General features: G+C 38.4%; 1 protein-coding gene across 1 annotated transcript in view; it reads left to right on the plus strand.

Moving 5' to 3' along the window:
* The window catches only part of LOC145981339 (methyl farnesoate epoxidase-like), an 81287-nt gene that overhangs the window by 31693 nt on the left and 26587 nt on the right, over positions 1-23007 (plus strand). The window contains exon 3 of the mRNA XM_083114555.1: positions 2129-2547. Within this exon, the coding sequence (XP_082970681.1) occupies positions 2129-2547 (419 nt within the window). The remainder of the gene's footprint in view (positions 1-2128; positions 2548-23007) is intronic.

Consider the following 23007-nt stretch of genomic DNA (forward strand, 5'->3'; position numbering starts at 1 on the left):
TAGACATCCATTGGTTGATTGATTTGGCTAATTTTACTTCGCAATTCTGAAACTTTGGCTAATCGCGAAGATGAGGATGAGTGATAATACGATGAAATTAATGATGGAACACTCACTAATAACACCCATGCCATGGTCGGGATTCGAACTCTGCAATTGGACATCCATTTGATATACAGTTTGGAATATCAAATTTCGGATATCCATTGGACGTCGAATGCATATCACGAACCGGATGTTTGAAATTAAACCAATTCTAGATATCCAATAAGTTGCCCAAGCATGTATAGAACTGGCAATTAAAAACTCATGCAGTTCTGGATATCCAATATAGATATAGCTAGATCTTGTCCAAACTTGATATCCATAATTCAGTAGGCCTGTCTAGTTCGCTGCACTTTTCGATGCTCTCTGCACTGTCGCGTCTATTTCGTTACACGGTGCAACACCGAGTGTATTTGGTGTCTGTACCGTTGAAGTGGTGTAGTGTGCGTTACGTGATTATGTGCTAACTAATCAAATGAACCAGTGCCGCAACCACAGGGGGGAATTGCCCCCCCGCAACCTTCGACGGAAGTCAAATCTAGGGTGAGCAAACGTTGACGACCAAGGGCACTTGCAGGGGGCACAGAGTAGCAATTGCCAACTCGATTTCAAATTTTATGCAAATGAAATTACATTTCGTAAAATTTTCTTGATCGCTTCGCTCGCAATGCCTGCTTTTCTCAGTCTCGTCAAGTTCACAGCCGTAGCTAGGGGGCGGCGGGAGTCGGCCATGGGCGCCAAATGATCTAAATGAAAAAAGTTGTAAAAGAGAGAATGCCATGGCGCCCCGTGAAATTATCTGCACCCTATTAAATTAATATTGTTTTCAGTTGCAAAAATTGGATCTAAAAAATGTTCTTACTCGCTTTGCTCGCAATGTCACTGTCTTCTGTTATGTATTTAAATAATATGTGTTGTCTATATGTATTGAATAAACTTTGAATACGTACACAATTTAGTGTTAGCATGTTGTATATGTATTTTCTTATATTATGTCGCTCCATGTTGCATATGTCTAAAACATATCTTATACATGAAAGTTATACGTGTTATATGTACAAAAATAATTATCTTCGGAATTCATTTATCATTCATTTTCTGCCATTCAAAGATACAGTTTATGTGCTTGTTTTCCATTAATAGCTAATGTGAAATTGAACGTGAGTCAAAAATATTTCAAATCGTTTCTTCCAAACAAATGCCTTAGCATCAACTTCTACCTCCTCTTTTCGTATCACGTCTTTGATACTACTACCACTAGTAATAATAATAATAATAATAATAATAATAATAATAATAATAATAATGTCATTGTTATTGTTGTTGTTATTATTAGTATTATTATTGGTACGTTTATCCTGGTACTTGCCCCCCAGTCAAAAATTCGTGGTTGCGCCTCTGAAATGAACGTTTAAAGAAGCAGACAAGGCATTTGTTAAATCTTGTGAAGTTCAACACCGCTTTTCGTCTACTTGGTTCAACGCCACTTCCTTGCACCAGCCTGATACCAAGATACTCCTGCACTACACCTAGTGTCAAAAAGTGCAATTAACTAGACGGGGCTATTGAATTCTGGATTTCAAATCGATAACTAGATCTTCTCCTAAACTAGATATCCAAAACTTGTTCAATTCTGAATACCCAGTACATAGCTATATCTTGCCCAAAACTGAATATATAAAACCCATCCGGTTCTGAATGTCCAATACATATCTATACCGCGTTTGTTACAACCTGTCCCGGTTCCCGCGCTAGCGGATCGCTGGCTTTTCTCCGTGCTGGGGAAAGTCAAAGCCAGGCAGCCAATTAAAATACTCAACGTCGCAACAGCGTCTACGTAAGCGCCTCTCTTCTACCTTCCATTCGCTCCTCGCTGCCCAGCAGACGAATTTTTCCTCGTTTCTCATTGGCACCGAGACTGTCGAGCGATCGCTAGCGCGGGAAACGGGACAGGTTCTAACAAACGCGGTATAGATCTGGTCTTAAATGAATATCCAAAACTCATTGAATTCTGGATATCCAATAGATAACCAGATCTTGTCCAACAGTGGATATCTAAAACTCATCCATTCCCTCTTCCCAGGTGTCTTGTTCGCCAACGGTGACTGGTGGCAGAAACACCGAAGCACGACAGTCAGACAGATGAGGGACTTCGGCTTCGGGAAGAACAGCATGGAGACCACTCTGCTCCACGAGGCCTTATACTTCGTGGCCGACCTCAAGGAGAAGATGAAGAACTCCGGCGACCGGAAGGTGCGCGTGTACGAGGTCTACGAGCTCCCGATGATGAACTGCCTGTGGATCCTGATCATCGGCTATCGATTCAAGTACGACGACGAGGAGCTGAAGACGCTGTGGTCGCTGCTCAACAACGCCAGCAAGGCGGTCTTCAGGAGGGGTGGCGCGCTCTCGCTCTTCCCGTGGCTCAGGTACATCATGCCCGGGTACACCGGGTACAACGACATCATGAAGTTCGTGGAGTACTTCTACAGGTTCCTGGAGGTAAGACAAACAAAAAATCATCACTAGGCTAGGATTTCTAAGAGTTAAAAATCTCCAAAATGTGCAAAATATAAAATGCTGTTATGACTATTTTTTAAAAAAATATATGCCCTATAATTTGTAAAAAATGCCCTTACACCTGAACTGTTTCAGTGCATCAATATTTAACATATGCTGAGCATGGACGCTCGCAGGGGAACACTTGCCCCCCTCTGAGATTTCTGGATTCTGGAAGGAGTTAATGTAATAATTCGAATGGTGAAATTGTAGCGATATCTTATAACAAAAAAATATTGTTTTTTGTGACTTACAAACAGTGAGTTAAAGCCACTATTATTATTATTATTATTATTATTATTATTATTATTATTATTATTATTAGGGTTACATTTAAGCTTACAGTCTTTTTACACTGATTATCTAACTATAAGAAACAGCATTTTGTCCTACATGAATTAATGTTAAGTACACAGTTCTGCACATTGTATATAGATATAGGCTACAGAATATGGAAATTACAAACGTATGTAATTAAAGAAAAACCTAAGAAGAAGTAGTAGTAAGGCGCAAACTTTGGGGAGGCAAGGCACTTTCTGCCCCTCAAAATTCACACAGAGGGACAGATTATATATATATTTACACATATGAAATAGTGTTTAAGCCAACGTTGTCCCCCAAAAATTACCTTGCCCCTAAAATTTATCTAAAGTTGGCGCCTCTGAGTAGTAATAATAATAATAATAATAATAATAATAATAATAATAATAACAACAACAGCAAGAATAAAATTAATAATGATAGGAGATATTTTCACACACTATTTTTGGTTCACTTCATAAGCCCTGAGTTGCAATGTACAATGAATTCTTTCTTAAATTTTTTTTTTAAAAAAATGATTTCCTTTTGTCAGCCACCAAGAGAAAAGCTTCTTTCTTCTTCGGCTGACACAAAAGGAGCATATTGAAAGAAAACAATGTCATTCAGCTCAAGTTCTGTCGTATCGCAAGAAACGTTTTCTCCCAATAAAATTTTGATCATGGAGCACAATGAGTGATATCGTAATTTTCGTTGATACTTGTTGTCCCACATCACCACAAGGATCATGTAAGTTTTTCACAGTTTTATTAACAACTTCTATCTGGTCCACAAGATTGTATCTGATTGTTCCAAAGCAGCAATAGCAGCAGGAAAAAATCCAAAATGAAAATGACTGAAAGAGCGAAAATATGCTGAATATGACCGCAAATGTATCAAAATATGCTCTATAACGTAGAAAGGCCAAATATGCCTAAATGTGACCTTAAAAAGCACCTTAATTTAATTACTTTCTTCATAATATGAATTTATATATATTTACGGAATACATCACCCTTAAAAAAAATATACATATACGTGGGTTGGAAATTTAAGTGGGAATTATTAATTGAATAATACGAAAAAGATACCTCTGTGAAACTTCTACGGCCCTTCAATGTAGTCACCAGCATTGCGTACAACCGTTGCCAGCGATGTGGAAGGCGTAGTATTTCTGTAGCAGTGTCTGTTGTGATGATGGTTTGGTTGGAGCGGTCTATTGCTTGAAGACTCTCTGCACCAGTTTGGAAGCTTCGTCTTACGGACCAAATCAAAGCCACTGGGGCAAAATGATGTCCTGCAAAATGATGGGAGGATTCAGCAGAAAGTACACCTCTTCTTTCCCAACGTCGCAGGTTATGTTACAAAAATGAAAAGTAATACAGGGCCGGACTGGGACTGCCAAGAGTGCTGTGGCAAATTTCCTCAACAAGGCACCCAATTGTGAGCAGTTGGAGGAAAACGGGCGTCGAATGAGTATTTTGGAAAGGGCACTCAGAGGGCGTACCGATCAGGCCCTGGTCTATCCTTGGGCTACGGTATGCGTTAAGGTGAGGTTGGACAATTTCGCACCAGGCATGCATTTATTTAAATATCGTCGGAATGGACACTGCTACTAAAGAAAATCCACGCATAATTTGAGAGTATGAATTTCTCTCCATGTTGCAAGTGGAAGCGGTTTTTAAAGTTGATTATTAAGCTAGATACCATGTTTGAAAAATGTGATGAATACGTATTTACAGAATCCCATGTATTTCTTATGGAGAGACAACTTCAAATTCAAGTTACGGCTAAACAAATGGGAATTTCGACTATTTCTAGCGCAAATATCATCTTCAATGGATCCTCTATCCGATCATATAGTTTTTTCCACCATCGGAAGTTTGATATCTCCAAGAAAAGTAAAATAATTCTCCTATAAGCGTAATGCATTTCTTCTTGCCTCCTACAGCCATCCTGCCAGTGTTGCCAAACCTGATGTGCATAAAAGAGCTAAATTTCACCTTAAATTGAGCTAAGTTGACTTTCGAGGAACTAGATTTACGAAGGCTAGATAACGTGCCTCCCATGGTAATTTTAGTTGTCGAGGGTGGGGAGGGGGCGCTGCTATTACCGGTAACTTTAAAGTGATGACAGTCTATTCTTAGTTTTCACCTTCTAGATCTGAAGGCATCACCCATCTGAAAAATCGACCGATGGTTTTATGAATCGACAATAAGGGATTACCGGATAACAATATTGTCATCTTCACCTCAGTCAAGACGCTATATAAAGGTAGCTGGGGAGGTAAGAAGGGGGGGGGGGGTGAGACGACGCAGCCAATATAATAATATCACTTCACGTGCAAAATGTATACGCATGGTAAAAGTTGGTCTATGTCCGGGGCTAGTGATGCATAGTGGGGCAGGGGGCGGGTGCCACAGTTCACAGCCAAGCGAGTGCACAAAAGAACCAGATCTGGCCTCAAAAGAGGTAAGTTGGCGACAGTGCTTCCAGCTGCCTCAGATAGAAGGGCGTAGGGGAAATTGTCCCATCACAGTCGTCCACGAGAATCACAATAACGTTCACATTAGTGGGGTTCTGATTGCACAACTTTAGATTCCAACGATACTCTATTCCTCTTCGTCACTGCGCATGCGCCTAGTGTTGGAAGGAAGAGTCCATTTACTGGGAGGTAGCTTAGGTATCAAACTAACATGTGGTATATGTTAGAAGCACCGGTTCCGTTTCATGGCGTATATACAGCAGTGTTGCCACTATTAAATTTCCCGCCCTAGCAATCACTAAGTAGATGAGATTAATGTTAGGTCAAACTTCTCGCCTACACATCGTTGTGGTGGAGTCGCTTACGTTGAGAGGTAGGGAATGCCGCAGGAAAATACATCCTCCTTTTCACGGAACAACCCCCCTGCTCCTTCTGCCATGATAACAATACGACACTGCACCGTCACTCACGAATCAGATGAGGAGAGGTTTCTCACTGCATGAACGCGACCGACGAAGCCCCCTGACTCGCTCTCTTCCTCCTTTCGAGCTTCCCTCCCAGCGGTACAGCGTCGCTGCTCGCTCTGCAGTCCACGCGTTTATACGAGGGCACTGTTCTACAAATACGACCGATTGACCAGGCTTTTCTTTTAGGTCAACTTTATTTGCATCTACTGGGAATCGAACCCAGGACATCTATCTTTATTTGAAGCATCTGGCTTAAACGAATTATGCACATGGTGTGATAACAATGGCATAAACATTAACGTAGAAACACATCTGTAATTGTGTTCCATAGAAGAATATTACAAACTCCAGTTGTGTTAGACATTAATGGATCACGCATGAAACAAACTAGGACACATAAATTTCTTGGCATTATGTTGGATGATAAATTGAAATGGAAATCCCAAGTAGAACACATGGAAGAAAAGGCGCTTAAGGTGTTTAACATTATAAAATGTCTCACAGTCAAGAAAAAGTGGGGAGCAGATCCTAGACTACTCCACATTGTTCACAAGCAAATGCTAAACTCAAGATTAGAATATGTCTCTTTCTTGATTAACAATAATCTAAATTGGGCATTTGGGAAAATATCTTCAATACAATATCATAGTTTATGTAGAATCTTTGGTCTATGGAAAGGAACACCGAAACATGCTACGTTTGTTGAAGTAGAAGAACCACCATTTCATCTACGGGCACAATATCTTGCGAGAAAATTCTTAATGAAAAAGATGTCTTCCATATACAGTCCGATAATACCAAAATTTTCACTTTTACAAACGTTAATGCCATTAACGCGTATAGCTAAATATAAATTAAATCTTCCAATCTTATTCACAACGTACAAGTTGATTAAGGATTTTATGCCGAAAGTTATTAGATTTTCAACGTCTCCGTGCTTTACGACCGACTATTTTAAATTAGCAACAATACTTCCCGTTAACTTTCCTTCATATCCAGATAATGATACACGAACGTCAATGCCAAGTATGGGGAATAACATAGTCATGGAATATGTACACTCTGTAGTGCATGAATATATATATATATATATATATATATATATATAGACGCATCAAAGTCCGCAGCTGGTAACACTGGAGTTGCAATTTAATGCAATAATCTAATGGAATACAAAATCTACCCATTACCAGCAGAATTTTCAATATTCATGGCTCAAGCGTTTGCTATTCGTCAAGCAATTGTTGTATATACAGGAGAAAAACCTCAAGAGTGTAGTGATCGCCACTGACTCAGCGTCAGTCTTACATTCCCTGGGATCGATAACAGCTGATTACTATGTAGACTGGTACATTGTTAACATAAAAATTTTGTATCACAAACTAACAAACACAGGTTACAGTATTTCTTTTGTATGGACTCCTGGGCATACGTCTATAGAAGAAAACCACAGTACGCAGCTGAAGAATCAAGTCACCCATCGCTTCGGATTAAATTTTCTGCAAAAGCGCTAGAGTCACATGCTAAAACAGAACTGTTGAAAAGACTAATGGGATAAAATATTATTCAATTCAACCAATTATACCTAAAGAACCTTGGTATCAAGACATTAACCTTTCAAGAAATTCTTTAACAAGCCTTTTTGGATGTCGGCTAAATTACAGCCTAGCCCCTAAAGACCTGTACACTAAGAAGATTGTACACTTCGCAACATCTTATTTGACAGCCCCGAAAGAATTCTAAGTCCCGAAATCGTAAACTTAGCAACATTGCACTTCAGCTCCAGGTGAGAGTAGCCAACTTTGAGTAGGTCCTTCCACTAGACGAAAAACGCTGCGGTGATAGGTTTTCAATTTAACACTTTCCATGAACTTAGAAACTATAAACCGCTATTATAATACGCAATCAAACAGAAATAATAAATTGGAAAAAGAACCTTGAAGGATATTTACGATTCTGCTTGCTCAACTTGAAATTTGGGGGGTTTGAAATACTGATTAGAGTTTTTCTCCACCTGGAGGAAATTGCCATCAAGTTTGTGCAGAAAGAAGCAAATTTGTGAGGAGTTTATGCGACTTTTTATTTACAATACTTTGCATAATATTGAACAGTTCTCAAAAACATATATTTTACACGACTTGTCGAGAAAATGTGCTTGAAACACCAGGAAGGTGGGAGTCTTGATAAACGTCAACATGTTTTTAAGGGTATAACGTCATTAATTTAACGTAGAGCAGTTGGTTAGGCGCTGCTATCCTTACTTTTCATCAAGCGTGAAAGATCGCGGGTTCAAATCCCACCCTCTCCTCTTTCTCTTTTTTCTTTTCTTTGTTTGCTGAACAGATACCGTTGATATTAGAATATTTAAAAAATGAACCCGATGCACACTTGAAGGACGTCCCTTGTGCGTATATTTCCCCTTAGAAGTTGGACATTTCCAGGATTTAAAGTTAAAGCTTTTCTTTTTAGTTATTGTTCATATGTTGTGTTAACACACACATCATGAGTAATTCACAAATCACAGATATGTATTCAGGATGCAAAATGTAATGTTATTTAAGTTATGTATTGTTTGTTCTTCACTGACACCTAAAATATTGATTATTTGATTTCGATATACTAAAAAATATATACAGTTATGTTAAGTGGTGATGTAGTGCAGTACTGTAACGAAGGAGAGCGTTTAATGAGTTCAAATTGCTAAGATTGGTAATTTTATGTCCGTTCCTTTGTAATGACTGTTTTCAATCCCCTCACCACCATCTTACCATGCGTCTAAAACTAATAGTAAATCGCTAATTAACATAAATAAATTGTTATTGCGACGAAGGCCGATTCGATAAGAAACTACTAATAAGTATTTATGTCAAGAAGACCTACAACAACGGCTGGGGGTTCGTCGGGCTGATCACCCGTCACCCCAATACTGGTCTAAGATCTCCACGCGATAATAGGTGACGGAGGAACAGTGTGGGAGGGAGACCAGCAGTCGGTAGGTAAGCCAAGGCCCTTCAAGGGCTGTAGCGCTGTGGGTTATATTATATAGCGAGTGACAAACAAAAAATTCAAAACCTCATAATGATCGTTAATTCCTCACTGCTTTGTATCTAAAATGTTTGTCTTCTTTGAACAGAAAGTACGAGTAACAGATATAACAAACTTTCCGCACTAACTTTGCACTATTCGAAACCACCATTACAGACTTACCTCCATGTAACTTGATTCTGCACATTCCACGTAGCATGTGACTTCCTCCTATCATCGAAATATCTTTCTCTTACTATTTCCTTTCCTCTCGTGAAATACAGAGACCAATGTTAACTTCTTAGCACGGTGGATAAACTTTACACCCAACGATATACTTCTGAAAAAAAACCTACCTAGGTGGAGAATCGAACCTACGACCTCCCTCGTAAGAATCAAGCACGATACCTCTTCTCCAGGTAGCTCACGTTAAAATTTTATACCAGTTTGAAGAAACCAATTCACACAATGTCATATCTATAATTTCCTCATGGCAATTTTCATGAGGAAACGAATTCAGATAAAATCGAAAAACGCTGAAAGGGAAAAATGATGAACATGTCTATTGACGTTTTGTCATATTTTGTAAATTGTGTAAAAATTCCGTGTTTTGAACAAGCAATTGTTTAGTTACGAAGTATTTTATTGTTTGTTTAAAGTAGGAACAGGAGAGCGAAAAGGAGTCATTTGAACCAGACCCCGTTTGACAAGAAACTTCAGCTTTTTTCCAAAGACTCTATGAAAAGAGAGAGGAACGTATGAAATACAAAATATGTGTGAATTTAAAACAATGGAAACCTTGAAAGATAATACTAACAAACTTCAAACTATGAAAAACATATTTTCGTTGTGGAAAACTCCAAGTCATTTTCGAAATATGAACTTGATGTTTTTCTTTATTATGAAGTGGAGATATGGGACGATACGATCCCTCAGCAAGAAAATTTTAAGTAAGCTACCTCCAACTTTTTCAATGGTCATAATTACTAATTAGGGTCCGGAAGTTGATGAAAAGTTCTCCTCCGTAGTCGAGTGGGCCAGTCTCGCGCCTAGCGCGGAACAGGTAGGTCGTGCTGTACGAGCTCTGTGCTTTGAGGAAAAGTGAAAGTTCAGCGCGATATCGGTACGTACGTGTGGGAGAGGGTGTGCTGTTGAACTGTGCTAGTGAAGAATTGGACAAAAGTAAAGTATAGAATGGATCGCGAAAATACGATACAAATCAGTTTTGAAACGGGAACTTTGAAACCTAGTCCTTTGGAAGTACATGAATTTATTCATGATAAATTCAAACTGAGTGTGGATGAAATTGCAGCCATACAAATTCCCACGACGATTAAATGCGTATTTTTGAAATTAGTGCGTCCGGGAAAAATGAGAAAAATATTAGAAGAAAATACTGGTGAAGTGAATTTTTATTATAGTAGTGGAGCTGTGACACAAGTGAAACTGAGTGATGCGAATCGAATTTTGAAGCCGGTTCGAGTGTTCGAGTGAATATGGGACAATCGATGAATTGAAAGCAGAAACTTGGAGTGACAAATTTAGGTACAAAGTGTATAATGGGGTGCGTCAGGTTTTGATGGCAATTAAGAAGCCAATTCCCTCCTTTGTGAAAATAGGCCAATATACGGCACATGTAGTATATAATGGTCAAATCCCGACTTGTGAATGGTGTGGTAGTAGTGATCACATGCGGTTTAATTGTACCTTACGGAAACCAACAGTGTTCAAAGTCATGGGTCGTGCAGTTCGGTCCTATAGTGAAGCAATTGCACCGTCTACATCTACACACGAAGATATAAATGTGAGTCAAGAATCAGCACAACTGACTGTGATAGAAGGGCTTCAACAGGGAAAACATATACAGGAAGAGGAAAATATTCACAAGAATGATCAACAAACTTTGACCAAGGAAGGAACTGAAGAAAATATGCAAGATCAACCAAAAGAACCTGTGTTAAATGTTCAACTTACGCGACAAAGTGAAGAAATGTCCCTGGATACTATGGAGCAGATGAAGGGTGGACCACTAAGACGACAAGAAGACATAACTAAAGTGCAAGAGGAATCGAGTGATGAAGTGCTACAGAGCAACAAGGAGAGGAAGCAGAATCAGACCAAGCAAAAGGACTTCAGACAAGAAGCTGAACAGGAAAAAGATTCGGAAACGGATAGTGAAAGTGGAAGTGTCCAAAGTAGTACGGGTCGTTCGGTTTCCGGCTCACAAAAACGACCAAAGAGTATAAGGAAAGTGTCAGGCAGCAATCGGACGAAAAGACGATCATTGCGACATGTAAAAACAAATGTCCAAGACATGGTTATTGATCCGAGTCCGATAGGCCATGAAAGTTTGTGAATACTGGATACAGGTAATCACTTTAAGATTAGAAAATAGTATTATTTGGAATGAATATTTTTATATGGACTGTCAGAAAGTTAATGATATTGTATTGCGTGGTGGTAGATATTTATGGATTAAGCTATACAAAGGGAAGGGGTATTTCCTCCCCCCTACTAAAATAATATTGTTAGTGTGTTTGTTAATTTTTGGTGTATAACATTAGGGGCATATAAAAATAGTGTAAGAATTATTACTCTTAGATGGGGCAAAGGTGGAAGTATAAGTATTGGGAATACCCAATCCCAAAAATTTTGTTCATAGTATTTATGATGACGACCCTCCGTTTTGCTACAATAAATATAAACAAAATGAAATCACTTACAAAACAGGCGGCGTTAGAGGACTTTATTATACAAGCATCATTAGATATTGTATTTCTCCAAGAATGTGGACAAATGAATTTCAATTTTTCCCCAACGATAAGAGTTCATAATAATGCAAATTTCCAATCGACAGGAACAGCTTTGTTAACACGTAATACGGTTCCCTCACAAATGTGGTATGTCATCCTAATAATAGAATCATATCAGCAAAAGTTGCAAATGTATGGATATATAACATATATGCTCCATCCGGGTCACAGTGTAGAAAACAAAGGGATGAGTTTTTTGCGCAGGAAGTTGCTGTTGAAATGCAGGGTAGGAGAGAACACATAATATGTGGGGGAGATTTCAATTGTGTATTGTATCCGCAGGATCAAAGACCTGGATTTAACACGTCGAATTCATTGCAAAAATTAGTAACTGGCTTTAACTTCACAGATGTCTGGAGTGACAAATGTTTTGGGCAGAGGGGTTTCACGTATATACGTGACAATTGTGCATCCCGTTTGGATAGATTTTATGTCACACCCACATTACGTCAGAACGTAAAGTCCATCAGTATAACACCTACATGTTTTTCAGATCACAGTGCTGTCATTATGATGATAAATGTGGACATTCCAATAGTCCCGAGAGGGTACGGTTGTTGGAAATTAAATGCTTCAATTCTTAATGAGAAAAATTTCCAACAAGCATTTAATGACCAATGGTCGAGATGGATAACGCACCGTCTGAGGAGGATAGATATAATCCGCTGGTGGGAGGAGATTCTCAAACCGGGTATAAAAAGATTTTGTATCAGTTACTGTAAGGAACGGTCGAGAGAGTGGACAAATAAGTATAATTTTTACTACAGGGTATTGCGTGAACAAATTCAGCAAGCAACAGACGGGAAGAAAGTGCAAACTGAAGTCAAACGTATAAAAGCTGCATTGTTAAAAATGACTGCAGAAAGGCGTCAAGGGGTCAAAATTCGTAGTAGACTTCCTCATTTTGACAACGATGAGGTCGCCTCTATCAGCCATGTAATTCATGAAAGAAAAAATGTTAAAAGACAATGTATTAGTGAAATATTTGATAATGGGGGAAGAAAGATCAATTCAGCCCCTGAAATACGTAATTGCATTTATAATGATTTTGAGCAACAATATTCCCAACCAGCGTCACATAATGGAGCTTTAATGGATGAATTGGCATCCGAATCAGAGGTTTTTACAGATGAAGAAAGTGAAAACTTAAACAAAGAATATACAAGTGAGGAAGTGTTTCGAGCGGTTAAGGTAGGGCAATCATTTTCAGCTCCTGGTTGGGATGGGATACCCAATAAGTTTTATCAAACCTTTTGGAAATTGATGGGTCAAACAATAACGGATTGGATAAATGCATTGTTTAGCAAGTATCAAATGGGTAAATCTTCCAATACGGGTATTATAATTCTAATCCCAAAATGTCCAAAACCAAGCGAAGCTGGTCATTATAGACCCATCACCCTCCTTTGTACGGATTATAAAATATTGGCGCGATGTATGCTTGGCAGACTTATGCCTTATGTCGACAAATTAGTAGGAGAGGATCAATATGTTTTTGGTTTAAATAAGAAAATCACAAATGTTTTACAAACGATGCGTGAAATAATTACGTGTTATAGACTACAGAACAAAAACTCTGAAAATGCTATATTAGCATTAGACTTTGAACGTGCTTTCGACTCGATAAATCATGAATATCTATTTAACGTTTTGCAGGGTTACGGTATACGTGGACATTTTCTTTCAGTATTTAAAAGTCTTTATAGTCATGCAACAGCAAAAATTCAAATAAATGGTTTTCTGACAAAAGAACTCTATATTTATAAAGGTGTAAGGCAAGGAGATCCTTTGTCGATGTTAGCGTTTTGTATTGCACTGAGACCCATTCTGTCTGAAATAGGCCGAAAAGTTCAAGGAATTAACATACACTCTACTACCATTAAGGTGTTAGCGTATGCTGACGATGTTACTGTATTAATAAATGAACAGTCTGATATTGATGAAACATGTCAAGTATTACAGAAATATGGAAAAGGGTCGGGATTAAAAATAAACCAAGAAAAATCGTCAATTTTGAATTTAAATTTGGTTCATTCTCACTCGCAGCGAGGTAATTTTAAGGTTGTACAAATGATACGTATACTAGGTATAATATATACGCACTCTATCCAAAGTATGATCCAATTAAATTATGATAGAGTATTAACTGGGGTTAAAGCGATATTACAAACAAATAAATTTCGCAGCCTTAGTTTACAGTCAAGGGTGACCTTTGTACATGTCTATGCACTGTCAAAAATATGGTACATGGCAAAAATCCTCCCACTACGGAAGTTAGATGTAAATAAACTTAAGAGTGCAGTAAATTGGTTTATTTGGAATGGTCAGATATTGAGGGTGAAACATGTATTACTTTGTTTGCCTTTTGCCGAGGGAGGAATGAATCTTGTGAATATAGAACTCAAATGCCAGGCCTTACGTATTCAAGCTGACACGCAGACATTGATTCAGCATCCACTCAGCCTCACAAGTAAAGTTTTGAGAAGCGCTTTGGACTATATTTCACTAGAGGCTCCTATTGATATTACTAGACTGGTAGACACTTTATGGTATTTTAAGTCAACAATAGTGGATATTAGTTATGCCCTATTACAATCTCCGATATTAACAATACCAGTGACATCGGAAATATATCGCAGACTATGTAAATTAGAACAACCAACATGTAAAATTATTGAGCAAAATCCCAGAATGAAGTGGAGAGAAATATGGAATAATATTCAGGCTCACTATCTTACATCACGAATCCGATCAGCATGGTATATAATTGTCCACCAAAAATTAATCACTGGAGAGAGACTCTATGATCTTAAACTAATAAATACGCCAATGTGTGCTAAATGTAATGTATCTGATAGTTTAGTCCATAGACTGAGTGAATGCCAAATAATAGAAACATCATGGCTTTATATAAGGAAACTTGTGAGTACTATTTGTCGAACATCAGTGTATAACATCTCTGTAGATATTCTTTTATATCCAGCTTTTGAATATTACCCAAAAACAAAACGTAAAAGTGTACAATGGCTCCTAGGACACTATGCCTACTTCCTATCGACATATCGGCAACAAGATTTTAATATACAATTTGTAAATTACCTCCATCAAGAATACCACAGGATACCTGACTGTAAAAGAAATAGATTGTATGCTAATTTTCTTACTGTAATGTTTACTTGCCCAATGAGTTGAAATGTAAATTGCAAATGTAATGTAATAAATTGCAAAATGTAATAAATTAAAAAAAAAAAAAGTGGGTTAAGGCGTTCACTCGTCTTGACATCGCTCGCTGCGGGACGGCGTAGGTTCGAATCCGGCTCTGGTCGGAATTTATTCGGCCTACGTATAGGGCCGGTGGCAACCCACCATCGTGAGGAAATTGGGAAGCTCCGAGTGAGTGAGCGGTAACCCGATCGAGAAGACCTACATCGGCTGGGGGCTCGTCGGGCTGATCCCCCGACACTCCAATACTGGTCTAAGATCTCCACGCTACAACAGGTGACGGAGGAACAGTGGGGGAGGGAGACCAGCAGTCGGTAGGTAAGCCAAGGCCCTCCTCGGGCTGTAGAGCTATGGGTTATTATTAAGTTGATGAAAAATCAACTTTTTTTCTGACCCTTAAAAACAATGCTAAACCTGATATCATGTCCGTTTCCCTTCCGTTAGAGCCGGAAAACACTTTCTATTTTATATTTTTTTTTCATTTTTCGGTCTTTTTTGGCTTTTAGTTTATTGGTCAGTATTTTTAACAGTTTTTGTTGCATTTTTACTTATTTTTGAGGTTTATTTTTTTCCTCCTCTGTTGTTTCGTGCATTTTAAATGCATTTACTAGTAAAACTTACATATTTAGATTTCTTGACATTGTCCTTTTAGCAAATTCACCATGAATCGAAAATACGGTCAATGGAAAAATATAATATTATTGTTAACTGAAATGTTTGGCAATGGATTAAAATACATTGTGTGAAGATCTACTTAGGTTCTTTCTCTGCACACTATAAATAACCCACAGCGCTACAGCCCTTGAAGGGCCTTGGCTTACCTACCGACTGCTGGTCTCCCTCCCACACTGTTCCTCCGTCACCTGTTATCGCGTGGAGATCTTAGACCAGTATTGGGGTGACGGGTGATCAGCCCGACGAACCACCAGCCGTTGTTGTAGGTCTTCTTGACCGGGTTACGCTCACTCACTCGGAGCTTCCCAATTTCCTCACGATGTTTTCTGGACACTATTATCGCTTTAATATGTAGTTTTAAAGTAAAATTAGTCACAATATTAAATGCAATCACACTCTGGTATACGCGAAGCAGAACTGTATTTTCGGATGCTGGCCGACTACAGTATCACAGAAGGCCCACTCTGAAAGGAGATGAATTGGTTGATTTGGTGTTTTAAGTCAACTTTATGCATAGTAAGGCTAATCGGGACTGGACCTACAGTTTAAAGTGGGATCCGAACCGAGTGCATAAAATAACGTGAACCGTGTGGTGTAGGGGGATCGTTTGCTTATGGAATGGAAGGTCATGGGTTCAAACCTACTTCTTTGCAAAATCTTTTTCGGGAAGTAAACGGCTTTGGACGAGAAAGCTTATCTACGTTTCTTGGATATTTCCGTTGATATTTATGCGATTTATGTCCAGCATTTCCGGATGCAGAAAGTTGACATGTAAGTTCTTAATATGTGTTAACTTATAACAGCTGAATGAAAGGAAAAGTATTTCCTAAAATCCTGCCAATCACTGAAAGATTAAAAACATTAGTAGAAGCATTACTTGAGGCATGCACAGAGGCGACGATTATGGAGTGTGGAGGGGCAGATGACCCAGCACTATGCTAAACATTATCTACAAAGGGAAAGAAACTGTCCTTGCCCTCCCCCCTCCCTCCACCTTGCCCCATCAGTTTTGAAACCCAATCGTCGCCACTGAGCATGCATCGCATAAATATTTACAGTAATATCATATAATATTATATTACGTTATTAGAACACTTCGAACTCGGTAAATAAAAAGGAAAAAAATAATAAGGAAAGGGTGGGATTTGAACCTACGATGTTTCGATCTTGATGAAAACAGTAAAAAAAACGAAAGTGCTGTTATCTAACCAACTACTCCAGGAGATTGCTAACAGAAAGCTCAGTAAAACACGTTAATCTCAGTTGAAGCAATATTGTGCCGGAGTTTCGAACCATTTTCGCCAAGAACCAAGGAAAAGACACACTTTGCAGAATCGTTTGGTGTTGTGCAAGGTATCTTTACTAAACATTTCGCATAAAATAATCATAAATTTGCCTTCTTGCATTCAAATGAGACCGCAATTCTTTCCAGGTGGATGAGAACCTGGTCAGTGTTTCACAATGCACATACATTTTCCTATTTTCAAATTCAGAACGAAGAATCTTGAAATATTTTCAACATTCGTATTTCAACTTAACATTTTTTGTTTACTCATATATTTTATTACTGCTTTAGGGTATCTTTACTTTGTGGAATGTGAAAGAATGAAAAAAAAAAATCACGAGCGTTTTCATTCAGGAAGAAGAAATGTTGCAAAGTTGGCTACTCTTAGTTGGCTCTGAAGCGCTATGCTGCCAAATTTACGAATCCCGGACTTTGAAATTTTTCAGGGCGGTCAAATAAGATGTTGCGAAGTGTACAATCCGCAATCTGTCAGTGTGGTGCAACTGAAGGAACACCTGATCATATTATATTTGAATGTCGTCTTAATGTAACAAGGCGTGAGTATTTCTTAAGAGATTTAAAAGAAGCAGAGGAACCCCACTAAGAAAATAATATATGTACTTATCAACTATATTGTGAGATAAAATATTGTATTATAAAATTATGAAATGTAAAACAAATGTAACTGGTGCATAGCTGAAAATCTACAACCAAATATACATTTATATATAAAAGAATACCAAACCTTTACACTCAGGTTCATTACAGAGGCAAGGAAGATAGTTTTCCCAGGGTGGGAGGGAACATGTTTCACAAAATTTATGACAAAATAACTTTATTGGCCGATTAAAAAAATAAAATTGAAAATTAAGAACTCTATTTAAAACCTTTGTACCTGTACCGCACTTAAATTGCATCACGATCTGACGACAAGTTTTTCATTTATAGAATTTCAAATTTGCGCTCTTGTTTGGAAAAAAAAACAACAAAAAAAAAACAGGCAAAGCATAATAATAACCCATAGCGCGACAGCCCTTGAGAGCCTTGGCTTACCTACCGACTGCTGGTCTCCCTCCCACACTGTTCCTCCGTCACCTGTTATCGCGTGGAGATCTTAGACCAGTATTGGGGTGACGGGTGATCAGCCCGACGAACCACCAGCCGTTGTTGTAGGTCTTCTTGACCGGGTTACGCTCACTCACTCGGAGCTTCCCAATTTCCTCACGATGTTTTCTGGACACTATTATCGCTTTAATATGTAGTTTTAAAGTAAAATTAGTCACAATATTAAATGCAATCACACTCTGGTATACGCGAAGCAGAACTGTATTTTCGGATGCTGGCCGACTACAGTATCACAGAAGGCCCACTCTGAAAGGAGATGAATTGGTTGATTTGGTGTTTTAAGTCAACTTTATGCATAGTAAGGCTAATCGGGACTGGACCTACAGTTTAAAGTGGGATCCGAACCGAGTGCATAAAATAACGTGAACCGTGTGGTGTAGGGGGATCGTTTGCTTATGGAATGGAAGGTCATGGGTTCAAACCTACTTCTTTGCAAAATCTTTTTCGGGAAGTAAACGGCTTTGGACGAGAAAGCTTATCTACGTTTCTTGGATATTTCCGTTGATATTTATGCGATTTATGTCCAGCATTTCCGGATGCAGAAAGTTGACATGTAAGTTCTTAATATGTGTTAACTTATAACAGCTGAATGAAAGGAAAAGTATTTCCTAAAATCCTGCCAATCACTGAAAGATTAAAAACATTAGTAGAAGCATTACTTGAGGCATGCACAGAGGCGACGATTATGGAGTGTGGAGGGGCAGATGACCCAGCACTATGCTAAACATTATCTACAAAGGGAAAGAAACTGTCCTTGCCCTCCCCCCTCCCTCCACCTTGCCCCATCAGTTTTGAAACCCAATCGTCGCCACTGAGCATGCATCGCATAAATATTTACAGTAATATCATATAATATTATATTACGTTATTAGAACACTTCGAACTCGGTAAATAAAAAGGAAAAAAATAATAAGGAAAGGGTGGGATTTGAACCTACGATGTTTCGATCTTGATGAAAACAGTAAAAAAAACGAAAGTGCTGTTATCTAACCAACTACTCCAGGAGATTGCTAACAGAAAGCTCAGTAAAACACGTTAATCTCAGTTGAAGCAATATTGTGCCGGAGTTTCGAACCATTTTCGCCAAGAACCAAGGAAAAGACACACTTTGCAGAATCGTTTGGTGTTGTGCAAGGTATCTTTACTAAACATTTCGCATAAAATAATCATAAATTTGCCTTCTTGCATTCAAATGAGACCGCAATTCTTTCCAGGTGGATGAGAACCTGGTCAGTGTTTCACAATGCACATACATTTTCCTATTTTCAAATTCAGAACGAAGAATCTTGAAATATTTTCAACATTCGTATTTCAACTTAACATTTTTTGTTTACTCATATATTTTATTACTGCTTTAGGGTATCTTTACTTTGTGGAATGTGAAAGAATGAAAAAAAAAAATCACGAGCGTTTTCATTCAGGAAGAAGAAATGTTGCAAAGTTGGCTACTCTTAGTTGGCTCTGAAGCGCTATGCTGCCAAATTTACGAATCCCGGACTTTGAAATTTTTCAGGGCGGTCAAATAAGATGTTGCGAAGTGTACAATCCGCAATCTGTCAGTGTGGTGCAACTGAAGGAACACCTGATCATATTATATTTGAATGTCGTCTTAATGTAACAAGGCGTGAGTATTTCTTAAGAGATTTAAAAGAAGCAGAGGAACCCCACTAAGAAAATAATATATGTACTTATCAACTATATTGTGAGATAAAATATTGTATTATAAAATTATGAAATGTAAAACAAATGTAACTGGTGCATAGCTGAAAATCTACAACCAAATATACATTTATATATAAAAGAATACCAAACCTTTACACTCAGGTTCATTACAGAGGCAAGGAAGATAGTTTTCCCAGGGTGGGAGGGAACATGTTTCACAAAATTTATGACAAAATAACTTTATTGGCCGATTAAAAAAATAAAATTGAAAATTAAGAACTCTATTTAAAACCTTTGTACCTGTACCGCACTTAAATTGCATCACGATCTGACGACAAGTTTTTCATTTATAGAATTTCAAATTTGCGCTCTTGTTTGGAAAAAAAAACAACAAAAAAAAAACAGGCAAAGCATAATAATAACCCATAGCGCGACAGCCCTTGAGAGCCTTGGCTTACCTACCGACTGCTGGTCTCCCTCCCACACTGTTCCTCCGTCACCTGTTATCGCGTGGAGATCTTAGACCAGTATTGGGGTGACGGGTGATCAGCCCGACGAACCACCAGCCGTTGTTGTAGGTCTTCTTGACCGGGTTACGCTCACTCACTCGGAGCTTCCCAATTTCCTCACGATGTTTTCTGGACACTATTATCGCTTTAATATGTAGTTTTAAAGTAAAATTAGTCACAATATTAAATGCAATCACACTCTGGTATACGCGAAGCAGAACTGTATTTTCGGATGCTGGCCGACTACAGTATCACAGAAGGCCCACTCTGAAAGGAGATGAATTGGTTGATTTGGTGTTTTAAGTCAACTTTATGCATAGTAAGGCTAATCGGGACTGGACCTACAGTTTAAAGTGGGATCCGAACCGAGTGCATAAAATAACGTGAACCGTGTGGTGTAGGGGGATCGTTTGCTTATGGAATGGAAGGTCATGGGTTCAAACCTACTTCTTTGCAAAATCTTTTTCGGGAAGTAAACGGCTTTGGACGAGAAAGCTTATCTACGTTTCTTGGATATTTCCGTTGATATTTATGCGATTTATGTCCAGCATTTCCGGATGCAGAAAGTTGACATGTAAGTTCTTAATATGTGTTAACTTATAACAGCTGAATGAAAGGAAAAGTATTTCCTAAAATCCTGCCAATCACTGAAAGATTAAAAACATTAGTAGAAGCATTACTTGAGGCATGCACAGAGGCGACGATTATGGAGTGTGGAGGGGCAGATGACCCAGCACTATGCTAAACATTATCTACAAAGGGAAAGAAACTGTCCTTGCCCTCCCCCCTCCCTCCACCTTGCCCCATCAGTTTTGAAACCCAATCGTCGCCACTGAGCATGCATCGCATAAATATTTACAGTAATATCATATAATATTATATTACGTTATTAGAACACTTCGAACTCGGTAAATAAAAAGGAAAAAAATAATAAGGAAAGGGTGGGATTTGAACCTACGATGTTTCGATCTTGATGAAAACAGTAAAAAAAACGAAAGTGCTGTTATCTAACCAACTACTCCAGGAGATTGCTAACAGAAAGCTCAGTAAAACACGTTAATCTCAGTTGAAGCAATATTGTGCCGGAGTTTCGAACCATTTTCGCCAAGAACCAAGGAAAAGACACACTTTGCAGAATCGTTTGGTGTTGTGCAAGGTATCTTTACTAAACATTTCGCATAAAATAATCATAAATTTGCCTTCTTGCATTCAAATGAGACCGCAATTCTTTCCAGGTGGATGAGAACCTGGTCAGTGTTTCACAATGCACATACATTTTCCTATTTTCAAATTCAGAACGAAGAATCTTGAAATATTTTCAACATTCGTATTTCAACTTAACATTTTTTGTTTACTCATATATTTTATTACTGCTTTAGGGTATCTTTACTTTGTGGAATGTGAAAGAATGAAAAAAAAAAATCACGAGCGTTTTCATTCAGGAAGAAGAAATGTTGCAAAGTTGGCTACTCTTAGTTGGCTCTGAAGCGCTATGCTGCCAAATTTACGAATCCCGGACTTTGAAATTTTTCAGGGCGGTCAAATAAGATGTTGCGAAGTGTACAATCCGCAATCTGTCAGTGTGGTGCAACTGAAGGAACACCTGATCATATTATATTTGAATGTCGTCTTAATGTAACAAGGCGTGAGTATTTCTTAAGAGATTTAAAAGAAGCAGAGGAACCCCACTAAGAAAATAATATATGTACTTATCAACTATATTGTGAGATAAAATATTGTATTATAAAATTATGAAATGTAAAACAAATGTAACTGGTGCATAGCTGAAAATCTACAACCAAATATACATTTATATATAAAAGAATACCAAACCTTTACACTCAGGTTCATTACAGAGGCAAGGAAGATAGTTTTCCCAGGGTGGGAGGGAACATGTTTCACAAAATTTATGACAAAATAACTTTATTGGCCGATTAAAAAAATAAAATTGAAAATTAAGAACTCTATTTAAAACCTTTGTACCTGTACCGCACTTAAATTGCATCACGATCTGACGACAAGTTTTTCATTTATAGAATTTCAAATTTGCGCTCTTGTTTGGAAAAAAAAACAACAAAAAAAAAACAGGCAAAGCATAATAATAACCCATAGCGCGACAGCCCTTGAGAGCCTTGGCTTACCTACCGACTGCTGGTCTCCCTCCCACACTGTTCCTCCGTCACCTGTTATAGCGTGGAGATCTTAGACCAGTATTGGGGTGACGGGTGGTCAGCCCGTCGAACCCCCAGCCGATGTAGGTCTTCTCGATCGGGTTACCGCTCACTTATTCGGAGCTCCCCAATTTCCTCACGATGGTAGGAAGAATAAATTCCGACCAGAGCCGGATTCGAACCTACGCCGTCCCGCAGCGAACGACCTCAAGACGAGTGAACGCCTTAACCCGCTCGACTACGGAGGAGGACACAGGCAAAGCATACTCGGAAAAGAAATTAGTTACCATAGCTTAACGCACAATTGAATAAGCCAATTTTGATGTAACTTGTTTTATGTAGGTCTACTGGTTAATTTTTAATAGGAGTCCTAACTCGCATGGGCATAGCGAAGCTCGTGTGGGCCCCGGGGCAGACTACCTAAGTGGGGCCCCTCAGTTACTGACTGGTCTAAGAATGGGATGAAAATGTGTAATTTTAGCATATGGGGTGATAATTAAATATTATTCTCTTGATTATGGTTATTTGTTTGGGACAAATGCTAGAGACTAATAATGAGTACCGGTATATGAAGAATATAACTAAAATATAGATACTGTGAAATGCAATCTATTATTTACTCATTAGCAAATTAAGATTAATGATGAATTACAATTCTTGCATTACTA

The sequence above is a fragment of the Lepisma saccharinum genome, chromosome 29, assembly GCF_977018435.1.
Source record: "Lepisma saccharinum chromosome 29, izLepSacc3.1, whole genome shotgun sequence".
Lineage (NCBI taxonomy): Eukaryota > Metazoa > Arthropoda > Insecta > Zygentoma > Lepismatidae > Lepisma > Lepisma saccharinum.